Genomic DNA, 13,283 nt, shown 5'->3' on the forward strand with positions numbered 1-13,283 from the left:
GACGTCACAAACTACCTTGTAACCAATCAGATCAACGTGTGATCGTCAACCAGTGGATCTCTGAGCTGAGTGAGTGAGTGGAGGCGGGGCTCATTTGCATATTCATAGAACCACGCATTCTAAATGAGGCAAGGGTGTCGAGTTACATTCAAGATATTAAAAATAGTCATTTTGGTGATCAAAGATGAGTTTTAAGGGATAAAATGATTGATTACAGAAGGACTTTAAGAATATCTTATACTATGTGATGCGCCACAATTTAAAAATCTTGTAGTGTGTGCAGGTTTGAGATTTGAAAGAAAGTCTGTGAAGATTCTCCTTATGCACTTGATGCAACCAGATTTAACAATCAGTAAAGATTTTAGGTCAAGACAGCACAGATCAAACCAAACCGTTCCTATTGGTTAAACAAATAATTTACCGAAACACCAATCAAGGGTCAACATCCTATACATGGAAACAAACTGCAGACTATCAGTAAACGGAAGCTTTAGTTCCTCTTTCAGTTCCTCTCTCAGAAGTTGTGATGAAACAAACAAATGTGCAGAAATCACAATTTCTTCTCAGACGCATTCGTGACACTGTAGTTTAACCAAACGTTGGCATTTTGAATACTGTATGAACTTCCAGGGATATTTATAGCAAAATGTTACACATTTATGTCGTTTTTGGTGGTTTTCAGAGCTTGACAGCCATTGTATGAAATAGAGAAGCATGAACATTCTGCTAAGGGACTGTTCATTTTTTATTTAAGGGGCCACCGGAGGAGTTTTGAGATCTGTTGTCAAAAAAGACATGACCCTCCCTTCGCCAGCAATACATTTTTCTATGACCCTCCAAAATGATTGTGAAAAAAGGCACGACCCTCCCCGATAATTTATTGATTAGCCTACTTCTGTACTGCGCTTGGCAAAGATGTTCAGATCAGAACCGGCAAAAGTAATTATTATGAATATGTCAAATATAGCAAGGAGACATTTTAATTGTTTATTAATAAACACGTGTTTTCTGTGTCGACTGCAAAGATGAAGTTGACGATGCGTCGCGATCTTCTCAGAACGCGCCAGAGAAATCATAAGCAGAAAGCAGTCTGTTTTCCTTCATTTTGAATTGTTCTGTTTAAAAGTAGACATTTCAAGCTTTCTATATATTTCTCAGGTCTGTGAGGCAAGTAGCATAGGCTACCCTACGCTGAGTTTCGGTTCATTTATGAGACAAGAGTCCAGTTCCCGCCCGCGCCTCCGTGTCATGATTATCTATTTTCTACTATATTTACTTCTTAGGCTATAATCCAGATGAAACATTGATTAAAATTAAGATAGGCTTTGTGCTTTCTGTTTGAGGTCTCTGTGAAATTTTTAAAGTCGCTTTCAGAGCAGTCATGTCCGTAATGGAGAACTGTCACGCCCGTAACATAGTTTTTTTTTTTTTTTTTCATAAATGCGACCACGAAAAATAAAATAAAAATAATATGTTATGTTCTGTGGAGGCCGATCTTTATTCATCCGGTGGGTATATATCTTTTGGTTTGCACAGTGTAATTTATAGAATTACTAAAAAATATTTTGCCACCTAAAAGTTAAAGATTTTTTGTGTCACGTCACATGTGTATTTCCCTCATATTAAATATAAAACGCATGTGTAGACTGATATTTTTCTAATGTCTTGACTCCTTTCAGACGTTTCAAAATATTGGTATTAAATGCATTTTCGGAGAATTTATATTTCAAGTATTGACTGCAAATGTCACGTCCATAACACTGGAATCGCCCAAGTTTAACGAATTTATCCTCAACTAGTTTTTGTGGTGTAGGTCTACGTATTTATGTTAACTTAAATAAATCTAATAGTAATTTAAAGATGTGGTAGCCCTACATCTTACACATCGTGGAAACAAAATAAGAATGGAAACTAAAATATGGTAGTATGCGCCATCAGTCGCAATACTGTAAAACTCGACGTAGGCCTACGTTCACAACATGTTAATGCAGTGGTAGAGTTACACTCACAGGACACTGTGCACTTATTCGCAATCACAAAAGTTCATTATTTGCTCGTGCTTTAAAGCTTTGCCGGGTAAACATTTCATTGGCATTCTGTTCTGACATGATGCACTTTTTCTAAGCGCGAACTGAAGTGCGCGCGCACTGTCAAACAGCGCCAAACTGGATTTTTGTTGGGTCAGACCCATCTGATATCGAAGAGGGGCTGATAACGCAAGATCAACATCGACCTAAATGGAAAAAAAATAGCACCAAACAAGCCACTTTGAAATGCTGCTGTTTTCATGAATATAAAAGTTGGGTGACCCTCCCCCTAGACTAAAAAAAATTGGATGACCCTCCCCTCAACAAAGAATAAAAAGACATGACCCTCCCCTATTTTCCTCCGGTGGCCCCTTCCATAAATACCGAACGGTCCCTAAACTTCTCCATTTGTTTGGAACGACATGAATGTTTTTTTTTTTTATTGTAGGGGTTACATAATATCCATCAACTTTCCTGTTAGTTTTCCAGAATATGAGTTGAACATTGACAGTTAGTTATATGTAGGGGTCGACCGATTAATCGGTCGGACGATTAATCGGCCGATTTTTTGCATTTTTTAACATAATCGGCATCGGCCAATATCCAGTATATCAAGCCGATTATTAGGCGGGCGCATCTGTGGGCAGCCTTGTGTTGTTGTTGTGGACGCATGCTGCGCCTAGAGTCATTCTCCAGCAGAGTGAGCAGACCTCATCCAGTGCCTAAGGAAGGAGCTAAGTTCCTTGGAGAAAACTCCTTTATATTTAATTAAAACCTTTTGATATGTTACTGCCAACTTCGAGAAAAAATATGAATAGGCGACATGACGTTCGGTGGATATTGATAGCGTAGTTGAGGTTGCATTAGCACAGCAGAAGGGTTGCTATCATGTCACAACAATAAGTAAGCAAGAATTTTGCAATTACAGACAGAGAATCTGATACTTTTATTTGTTCTGTTTTGTGTGTCTTATATTTGAGAGGGTTGTCACTCAATGCAGAGAAATAAGTAATAAAAAAGTGACCATAGGTTAGTGAAGGACTGGCTTTGCTTTGCTAGCGTCGTCGCTAGGGTTGGGTAGCTACAGACAGACCCGGTGCTAATACGGCACTGGTGCCTTAACGACCGTTATTTACCAGACCGAATATCAATGCGTATTTCTGTGCTTCTCTTGGATGCTCTGAAAACGGACGTTAGAAACGTGACGCTAGTCAGCAGTTAACTTTAGCATACTGTTAGCTAGTAGCTGGATTAAACACTGCTGGCCAAACAGTGTAATGTGTGACTGTATTTCACTGTAGACTAGGGGTGGAACATGTATTCGTATTGAACCGAAACGGTACGGGCGTCATGGTTCGGTGTATACATTTACACGGAGAATACATGGTATAAAAATAAATAAAACTCGCGTGCAAATTAATTCATGTAATGCGGAACTACTGTTAGATACGCGGGTTCTTTGGGGACACCTAATCTGTAGCCCCGCCTTAGCTCTGAAGCAGGCTGCGATGTAAAGATTGCAATGCTGGAGTATGGTGTGTGTGTGTGGAAGAGAGAGAGGGAGACTCGGGAGAGGGAGAGAGGGGCGCGGGCGCGATCGAAAAGTCGCGTGTGTTTAAAGTCGCAAAGTGTTTACTTATATTTGTGTGTGTGTGTGTGTGTGTGTGTGTGTGTGTGTGTGTGTGTGTGAGGCGCGGATGCGATCGAACAGTGGAAACATAAAAACATACTCCGTCATTTTGTTTACCTACAAGACATCATTCAAACTGCAAAGTGTTTAAGTTACTGTTAATTACAATTTTAAGGAAAACAAATATATTAATCTGAAATGTAGCAAATTAATTTAATTCATTCAGGTACAATTACCAAACATATCTCAAGGTCACAACAAGTGCAGATTGGTCAAGTGTTCAATAAATGTTTTTGTTGAGAAATCTTGTCTATCTTAAGTAATTATTTGTGTTATATTTTATCTTTCAAATAGAGGTTAAAAACAAGCACATAATCGGCCAAATATCGGCCAAAATAAATCGGCAGCATTAATCGGCCATCGGCCGACCCGGATTTCAAAAGATCGGCATCGGCATCGGCCTGAAAAAACCCATATCGGTCGACCTCTAGTTATATGTAGTATCAGCAATAAATGGTATTGCATGCAAATGCATGTTTAGTTGCAGCATGACCTTCAGTAACAACACAGCGTTTCAACACGTCGACAGCTTCCTGAAGAACTGCTAGAACAAACACGCAAAACACTGTGTGAAATCATATTGGAACGCTATTTCATAATATAAGCTTTTTTACTAAAGATTAGTGCCTTGATACTTTCCTCAACACTGAATAATGGAGGAAAGGGAAAGTAGGAGTGTTTGAGAAACCAAACCAAGCACAATCCCTCCTGTATCCTCAAATTAATAATAATAATCCTCCTACAGTGTTCCGCTATGTGCCAAACAATGAACATGCCATTTGGTTGAGAAGAATCTCTTGAAGAGTGGGTGTTTCAGAATATTATATTATGCTCACCAGATGCTGATGCATGATGAATCCAGCCATTCAATCCCTCAAATATTCAACAAGATGTGAATGGCCATTATTTTTGCAATTCTAATAAGAGGCACCAAAACTGCAACTCAAACTAATGCAAGCTTAGGCTACTTGGTACATTAATACAAACGCATACACCAATACTCAGAACTGTGTGCAATACTCACCATCAAGTAATGACGGCTCATTAATATCTGGCTCATAACTATCTAATTTGAAGCAGTCAATCAGGGAATAACTGGAGGTCTGGAACAAAACAGATCAGACTCAGCTTCATATGTCCACACCAGTTCCAAAAGCGTACAGTAAAAACAGGACATACCAAGTTACAGCACTTTGTATTTCCATTAGCAGATCCGCAGAAAATCAGATTTCCATCAGCGTTCTGACTGAGCAGAGAGAGCCTGTACGGACACTTCTGTAAAATCAACAGTTCAACAGCCGTTAGTGGACTTTAATGGAACAAAAAATACCAGAAGCTCCTGAAACAACATTGATAATGTTTATTCTAATGTTTGATTAAACACTGCATTGTCAGCATGTGTGTGTGTGTGTGTGTGTGTGTGTGTGTGTGTGTGTGTGTGTGTGTGTGTGTGTGTGTGTGTGTGTGTGTGTGTGTGTGTGTGACTTACTGATAAAGTTTCACAGAAATAGGCTATATAGACTTCGATTTTAACTCAAGATATTATAGAAATGTTTTCATCTTGTGCAGCCGAATGAAGAGGAGAAAACACTTTTTTGTTTGTTTTGTTAAGTCATGTTTACATTTAAACCAGTAAAACTGGTTTTAAAACAAAAAATGTAATAAGCAGATTGGTAAATACCGGAGTCAGTAAAGTTTGATACTCTAGGAAGTCTGAATATCAAAAATCTTGCATTAACATTTTCCTTAATCTCTCTTCTTAATACTTACTGAATTGTCTGAATCTTCGCTTTCATCATTACAGAGACTCACATTTACCTAAACAAGGATACAAACAGTCTATTACAGCAAACATCTCATATTACAAGCCAAAAAAGTTGACACTGCACAAACATAACCTTCAAACTTGATAATCATGTTACTCAAGCCATAAACTCTTAATGAGAAAAAGGATTTGAATGTATATCAATGTTTCAAATGATTTGCATCACAGCAGTTACATGTGGTTTTGCATTATCGTTTCAAGTAAAATACCAGTTTGAGTTTGAGGTCTTGTGCTGGTGTGATGGAATAAAGGGTCTCGTTTCTTCCAACCCAGATGATTTTGCTACCAGAGGTGCCGACCAGCTTAACCAAATCACTATGGTGGTTTTCAAATGAAGACCTGGTTATACCTGAAAGAGAGAGAAAAACTGAAGATATAATATCCAAAAAGTGTGCATCCAGTTTAATAATGCACAACACCAGCTCTGGGTTGCGTTTCCCAAAAGCATCATTAGCCAACTAATACGGTCGCAAGTTCAGTTGAATTCGTATCATAGTTGGAAACAAACCCCTGAGTGGTTTGTGGGTAATTACCATAGAGTTCATGAGAATACTTGAGAACATGAAGTGAGGCTTTGACACATGAAAATGTGAATATTTGACTATTAAATATTAGATTTGGATATAAAACACCGTTAACATATTTTCATGTAATATGTTTTTCAAACAATTTAAAGTCCCCCTTTGGTGAAAAATCAAGCTTTTAATGTAGTTTATGTGTCTATGTGGTGTTTTTAATATGCTTTAAGACAAACCATGTGTAGATTCATAAGTCGACACCATTGCTGAGTATTTTCTCCTTAAAATTGCAGTGAACCAAAGACAGTCTCAAAAACACGCTTTGAAATCACTGGTTTCCCTTTCGAAAGCGAACTCGCACTGCGTCGATCTGATGCTCTGGTAATGCCTCCGCGTGAACCAGTGTCTGAAACGCTTATTTAATCACGGCAATCTTATTGGCCGACGATATGGAGCTAGAATTGTGTCTTTATTACATGCGAGAAGATAAATGATCTGAGAGAAAAAAAAAAGTTTGAGAGACAAAGTTCTCTCACTGATAGCAAAAAAGCATTTCATAAAAATAGTATAAACCAGGCGAGTTTGCAAGTTTACCTAGCATGATGGCTAATTAGCGATTAGGTTTACTAGCGATTAGAAAGCTAATAATATAATACACATTCATTCATGAGTGCTATTTTTTAAATGTTTAATCTTCAGTGATGCTGAACTTGCTCAGCCAGCTACCCATCGAGTTGTGTGTGTCATCATCTTACCCAAACATTGGAGTGTCCGTGCTCAACTAAGGCAGAGGCGGCATCTATGCCGGTGATCAGCGGCGGTTTCTTCATTAGGGCGATCGGGCGACGCACCACCAAAGTGTAAAAGGGACTTTTTCAATCACAATCTCATTCAACCACAGAGTTACGCTAGCAGTCACTCACTGTTGTTCTGCCTCTGGATATAGTCCAATCAGCGCCAAGTCACGTTCTGTGGAGTACCGCCTCTTTTTGGGCGATTTCACTATGGCCGAAAATTGCCCAGTGTTCCCATAGACTCACATTCAAAGATTATTTTTTTCGAACCGCAGGCACTGCAATGCATTCTCTATGGGTTCCAGGAGGGCTCGCACTAACGTGCTTTCGTCATCATACGTAAACTTCACTTGTGCAGTGATTGGTGGAAACAAATACACCTCTAATATTATTTTGCCATAAGCTGAAGTGACATCCAATCATTTCCTCAGTGCATAACTTACATTTCACGGACATATTCTCCATCTGTAAATGTTAGAAAGTCAATATTTCCAGTTTGCTGTCATGAGTGGGCGAGCTTTCTGCAAGCTAAACTTCCGTGAACGAGCGCCGCCGCGTGCATGTGCGCCGAACAGACGGAGCGTTCAATAGAAGAGGAGCGCAATTATTCTGACTAAAATATACATTAGCACTAAATTATAAATATATTTAGCTAAAATATTTGTTGTTGAATATTTGTTGTTGTTGGTGAACATAAAAGTGCTAGAGAATTTCAAACCTACATGTGTATTTTTATGATATTAGCTTTGTTTTTATTTTTAGATTTTAAGTTTAGTAAATTTAACTACTTCTTTAAAAAGCATTATTTTGTTTTTAGATTGTAATGTTGCAATGTTAGAATGTAATGTGATTTGACCCCTTTTTTGGATAGACTGCAGATAGACAGCAAAGTTACACTATGTTTGTTTTTATAACCTTCAATATGAACATTGTTTGTAGGACAATATGGATCAGGATATGAAATATTTGAAAAAAAAATTAAATAGTTTTTTTTATTGAAATAGAAAAATAATAATTAAATAACTCAGATAATACCATACATCGCCATTTAGCCCAAAAATTCAGATTTATTTGGCAATTGGCTATTTCCCAACCCTACCGGCTGAAGTTTTAGCTAAACTTTAGGCTAATGATAGCTACATTATTATCACTGTTAAATTGTTATTTAACAATTAGCCTACATTCAGTCCTGGATTAATAATTCAGTTTGTTATAATAATAATTTGTTACATTTATATAGCGCTTTTTCTGAGACCTCAAATCGCTTTACATAGAAGGGGGGAATCTCCTCAACCACCACCAATGTGCAGCATCCACTTGGATGATGCGACGGCAGCCATATTGCGCCAGAACGCCCACCACACACCAGCTTACTGGTGGAGAGGAGACAGTGATGAAGCCAATCAGTATGAGGATGATTAGGAGGCCATGATAGACAGAGGCCAAGGGGCAAATTTGGCCAGGATGCCGGGGTTACACCCCTTCTCTTTTTCGAAGGACATCCTGGGATTTTTAATGACCACAGAGAGTCAGGACCTCATTTTAACGTCTCATCCGAAGGACGGTGCTCTTTTGGCAGTATTGTGTCCCTGTCACTATACTGGGGTGTTAGGACCCACACAGACCACAGGGTGAGTGCCCCCTACTGGCCTCACTAACACCTCTTCCAGCAGCAACCTGGTTTTTCCCAGGAGGTCTCCCATCCAGGTACTAACCAGGCTCAGCCCTGCTTAGCTTCAGTGGGCAACCAGTCTTGGGCTACTGGGTGATATGGCTGTTGATGTTCTATGAGAAAAAACTTTCTCTCAACTTTTTTTGCTATTGGTATGAAACATTTTTCTCTTAAATATTCTTTTTTTCTCTCATGAAATGCTTTTTTGCTATCAGTGTGATAACTTTTTCTCTCAAACTTTTTTTTTTCTCTCAGATCATTTATTTTCTCGCATGTAATAAAGACACAATTCTAGCTCCATATACGACAGCCTATAACATCACTACTAAGTGCGACCTTTGAGTGGCCTTGGCGTTGGTATATTGTTCCCCATAGCGTCAAATCGACACAGTGCGAGTTCCCTACGACTGTAAGCTCTGTTCCCTGAGAACAGGGAACGAGACACTGCATCTTTCGCCATGCTTTGGGGACGCCTGCTGAACAGTCCCTTCAGATGATAAGTTGTGACATGTTCTCCAGGCTCCCCTTTTATACTTTTTTAAAATAATATACGATATTTCAAATCGACAAACCTAGACAGTTTCTGATGTCACAAACTACCTTGTAACCAATCAGGTCAACGTGTGATCGTCAACGAGTGGATCTCTGAGCTGCTGTAAGTGCGTGGAGGCGGGGCACATATTCATAAAACCGCTAATACTAATGAGGCAAGGGTGTAACTTAGTTATAGTAAGTCGCACTTATCTTTTGAATTGTTTTATTCCGTGACGGAAACAAGCTTTCGAACCGATCATCTCTTCCTCTTTACTACTAGTAGTTACAGCGTTAAATAAACATGAATCAACATCAGTAGGAATGTTGAAAGATACAGAACAACTTACTGAAATCAATCACATCTCAAGTAATCAGTGTTTCAATCGCAGAAAAACGACAATAAAACATCTTGTTTTAGCTAGAAATATTACTTTAGAGAGGAGCATTTTGCTATAGGCACTATATTACATATCCATTCTATTTTTACTCTTATATTGTTAGAAAAACCACCTTATAGCCTATTAATTGTATAAAATCAGTTAATATCCTATTTTTATATTATAGCAATATTATAATATTAATATTATTCAAAAATAATTTAAATGATATTAAAATAATTCTTCCTCCAAGCTGAACTCAAAAGTTTGCGTTTTATTTTTATATATATACATACATAGGCTATATTACAGTCAGTAATAATAAAACTAAACACACACACACACACACACAGTGTTTGGTTAGTTTTTTCTTCACAGAACGATGATTTTACGAATATAACAAGTAGCCTAAATGTTCGCTCACCTTCGTTTTTCACTGTCACTCGAGCATCATCATGCCGTTTTGTTGAACAAACACATGAAATCCACATCAACAGCACACAGAAACACGTCCAGTCCATCTTAACACGCGAGTTTTGACAGATTGAGTGAGTTTTTAAAGAGCGTCTGTCAAACTTCCTCAGAGTTATTAAAGCGTCAGAAGGCGCGGTTATAATGTGTGTGTGTGTGTGTGTGTGTGTGTGTGTGTGTGTGTGTGTGTGTGTGTGCACTTGATAAGTGGGAAGGATGCAGTTCCTCATCTGAATGCCAAGATAACTGTATTATACACTCAGTTTTATAATGAATACAATACAATACACTGCTGCCTGACATACGCTACTGGTGTTCTCATTTAACTCGAAATGTGTGACGAGTAACTTAACCATCCGCCATATGGCAGTTAAACATTTATACAATTTATACAATTTACTGAATCAAAATAAATAAGAATTAGAATAAATTGAATTTAAGTAACGTTAAGCTAAGAGCGCGAAATGACACCACCATCATAAATGTCAGAGAAGACGCGTTACGATGATTTAATGGTTTTTAGCGTTATAATAGTGAACATCACATGTCAGAAATGACAAGAACTTTTAAAAAGCAACTAATAAATAAATAAACTAACCGTGTCTGCTCCTCGCCTAGGGTCCATGTTTTGACTATTTTCTTTCTTTCATACACCGAAAAGCTAGTCTGTACAATATCAGTCTGTGCCATAGCAACTGCCCCTGATGCTGAACTGCGCATGACTGCGCGCGCACTACAAAACAAAAGTCCTCTGTAAAAAAAAACACAAATCTAGTGGGTAAATCGTCAGAGTTGAAAATAACAAGATGCCTTTACACGAGTATTGGGAGTGCAACTTGGCTGTTTGTAACATGTTTGTAACCAAACGTTTTTAATGACAGATTCAAATGTTAAATAAGGGGTAAATCCTAAATGTGCGGTGCTGGGCTTTTGAAAATCCCATGATGCGGTTTACAAAATTCTGTGAGAAAATCCTTTGTTTTGCTGGCTGGATTTAAAGATAAACTATTGATACTTGAGCTGTATAAAATGTCCGTCGGTAGCAGGCTAGCAGCAGTAATGGCTTAAAATAATGTAAATTTTATATATATATATAAATGGGGTGTATTTATGGCAAAAGGGGAAAATATGAATTGGTTAATAATAAAAGCTAAATTAGTGATCATTCTTTAGGTACTAGTGATCATATGGCCATATATCACCCTGTAGCCCTAGACTTGTTGCCCACTGAGGCTATCTACCCTTGTGAAAAAGAAGTGTACTTAATTGTATAGAAAGCATACTTTTTGTGTGCTTCAAATAATAAAAGTATACTTTTTAAAAAGTGCACTTGCCGATAATATAATATAATTAAAATTAAAGACCACTTAAGAATACTTAAATGGAATACACTTTCATGACAATATTTCTAAACACACTTAAGTGCACTTTTTAAAAATGCACTTTGTAATAATGTCTAATTAAGTTTTACTTAAAGAAAGTACACTTTCTTTACAGTATTTCTAAATACACTTAAGTGTACTTTTTAAAAATGCACTTTGTAATAATGTATATTATTCATTTGAGCCAAATATAATAATGGACTGGATCTGTTTTTATAAACAAATGTTTTCCTTCGTTTTTTTTTTTTTTGTGGTTTTTTTTGTTTGGTTTTTCCTCAAGGTATTTTTCCTGACTTTCCTTCCTCTTTGGAACATTTCCATTCACATTTACTCTGGAGAGCTTCTGTGACATTGACATAAACAGCACTTTCCAACAACTTCAAAAAATTTGGTGACAAATTATTTAGTTTTTCTTGTTTTTGTTTAGTTTTTTTGTTTTTAGACAAGCTTATATTCACTGTAATGCTGGAGTAAGCATTTAGTCCTGTTTAATGTTGGTGCTATAATGTAAAGGTTTAAGAGCTAAAATTAACAAGGTTCGGTAACACTTTAATTAGGTCTCATTTGTTAATATTAGTTTATGTATTAGCCAACATGATCTAACAATTTAGATGCATTTTTTTTACAGTATTTATAAATCTTTGTTAATATTAGTTAATTAAAATATAGTTTGTTAAAGTTAGTTAATACAATTTATAGTCATTGTTCATGTGCATTAACTAATTTTAATACACAACTTTTGAATATAATAATGCATTATTAAATGTTGAAATTAACATTAACTAAGACTAATAAATGCTTAAAGTATTATTCATTCTTAGTTCATGTTAACTAATAATACCTTTTTGTAAAGCATTACCCGTTTGAGTCTTAGAGTTGTACATGGAATGATACTTTTCTTCACATTTTGTTTGTATTACTTCATGGGTTGTGTGTGAGAGGTACTGTGTGTTTGCTGATGTGTGTACTGGTAATCCCTAGGTTATGGGGACCAAATTACCCCAAAAGTATAGCAATACCAGTAAATTACATGCACTCAAAAAAATAAGCTGTTGAACGAATTTGATTAAATTAAGGAAAACTTTTCCACAAAAATTAATTACATTTTTCCAACAAAATCTAATTTGTTTGAAATGATTTGTTGTAATATTGTTGTATGAACTTAAATTAATTTAGTCATTCCTGCTAGATAAAGTTTTGTCAGGTTGACTACTTTTAATTTGTGCCCGGCCTAAAATCGCCAACATTATAATATTAGCTAATTTGACTCTACAGTTATTTCCAATGATCGAAGCTAGTGTTCAGTTTAATTAAAACCACTTTTTACAGAGTAATATTGAATATTACTTATGCAGGTCTGCGGAAGAGGTTTAATGCACTGAGAGCCCACAGCCCTAAGCTAAACACAGTCGTCATTCTTCTGCATAATGATAACCACACAATTCAAAAACATTACAGAAAGTCCTCTAAGTTTCTAACATAACCAGGGTTGGGGAGTAACGGAATACATGTAACGGCGTTATGTAATCAGGATACAAAAATCCAGTAACTGTAATCCGTTACAGTTACGTCAAAAAACGTAGTAATCAGATTATAGTTACATTTTGAAAAAAGAGGGAATACTTTCAGGATTACAATGGTTTCATTTAAAACTAAATAAATAAGTATTTTGGCATAATAACACTATATGAAGCGCTGCTTGATTGTGGTTCCTGGTTCTGTTGCCAGTAATGACTCACGTGTGCCACGCGCTGGTGCATGTGCAAATAACAGCTTTCTACAATCTCCTCAGATGCAGATTGAATCACTGCTGCTAGTAGAAACGATGCTGCCTGCGGGTAAAATTGCTTTTAATTCATGGAAATTCCGCTGCTATTTTGGAGAGTAGCTTTTTTAGTACCCAAAATGTCCTTTCTTATCTTTTCTCACGTAACGGGATGTTCGCTGTCTAGGTAAGGTATAGGGGAACTCCCACTGCCGACGCCCCAAGTTC

At 37.0% G+C, this 13,283-nt stretch overlaps 1 protein-coding gene across 3 annotated transcripts in view; it reads right to left on the minus strand.

The window, feature by feature from the left end:
* Positions 1-10,455, minus strand: part of LOC309507905 (semaphorin-7A) — a 28,730-nt gene extending 18,275 nt beyond the window's left edge. For 2 of the 3 annotated variants that reach the window (XR_014209288.1, XM_082182345.1), the window contains exons 1-5: positions 9,862-10,453; positions 5,752-5,891; positions 5,488-5,535; positions 4,897-4,992; positions 4,742-4,820 (exon numbers count right to left, since the gene is read on the minus strand). Coding sequence is in view for 2 of the 3 variants with exons in the window: in XM_082182345.1 (XP_082038471.1) it covers positions 4,742-4,820; positions 4,897-4,992; positions 5,488-5,535; positions 5,752-5,891; positions 9,862-10,138 (640 nt within the window). In the remaining variant the exon portion in view is untranslated. Of the gene's footprint in view, positions 1-4,741; positions 4,821-4,896; positions 4,993-5,487; positions 5,537-5,751; positions 5,892-9,861 lie in introns of all 3 variants that reach the window. The other variant, XM_082182346.1, reaches the window with a different exon arrangement.
* Positions 10,456-13,283: the final 2,828 nt, after the last annotated feature.

The sequence above is a fragment of the Leuciscus leuciscus genome, assembly GCF_965113295.1.
Source record: "Leuciscus leuciscus genome assembly, chromosome: 10".
NCBI classification, from domain to species: Eukaryota; Metazoa; Chordata; class Actinopteri; order Cypriniformes; family Leuciscidae; genus Leuciscus; species Leuciscus leuciscus.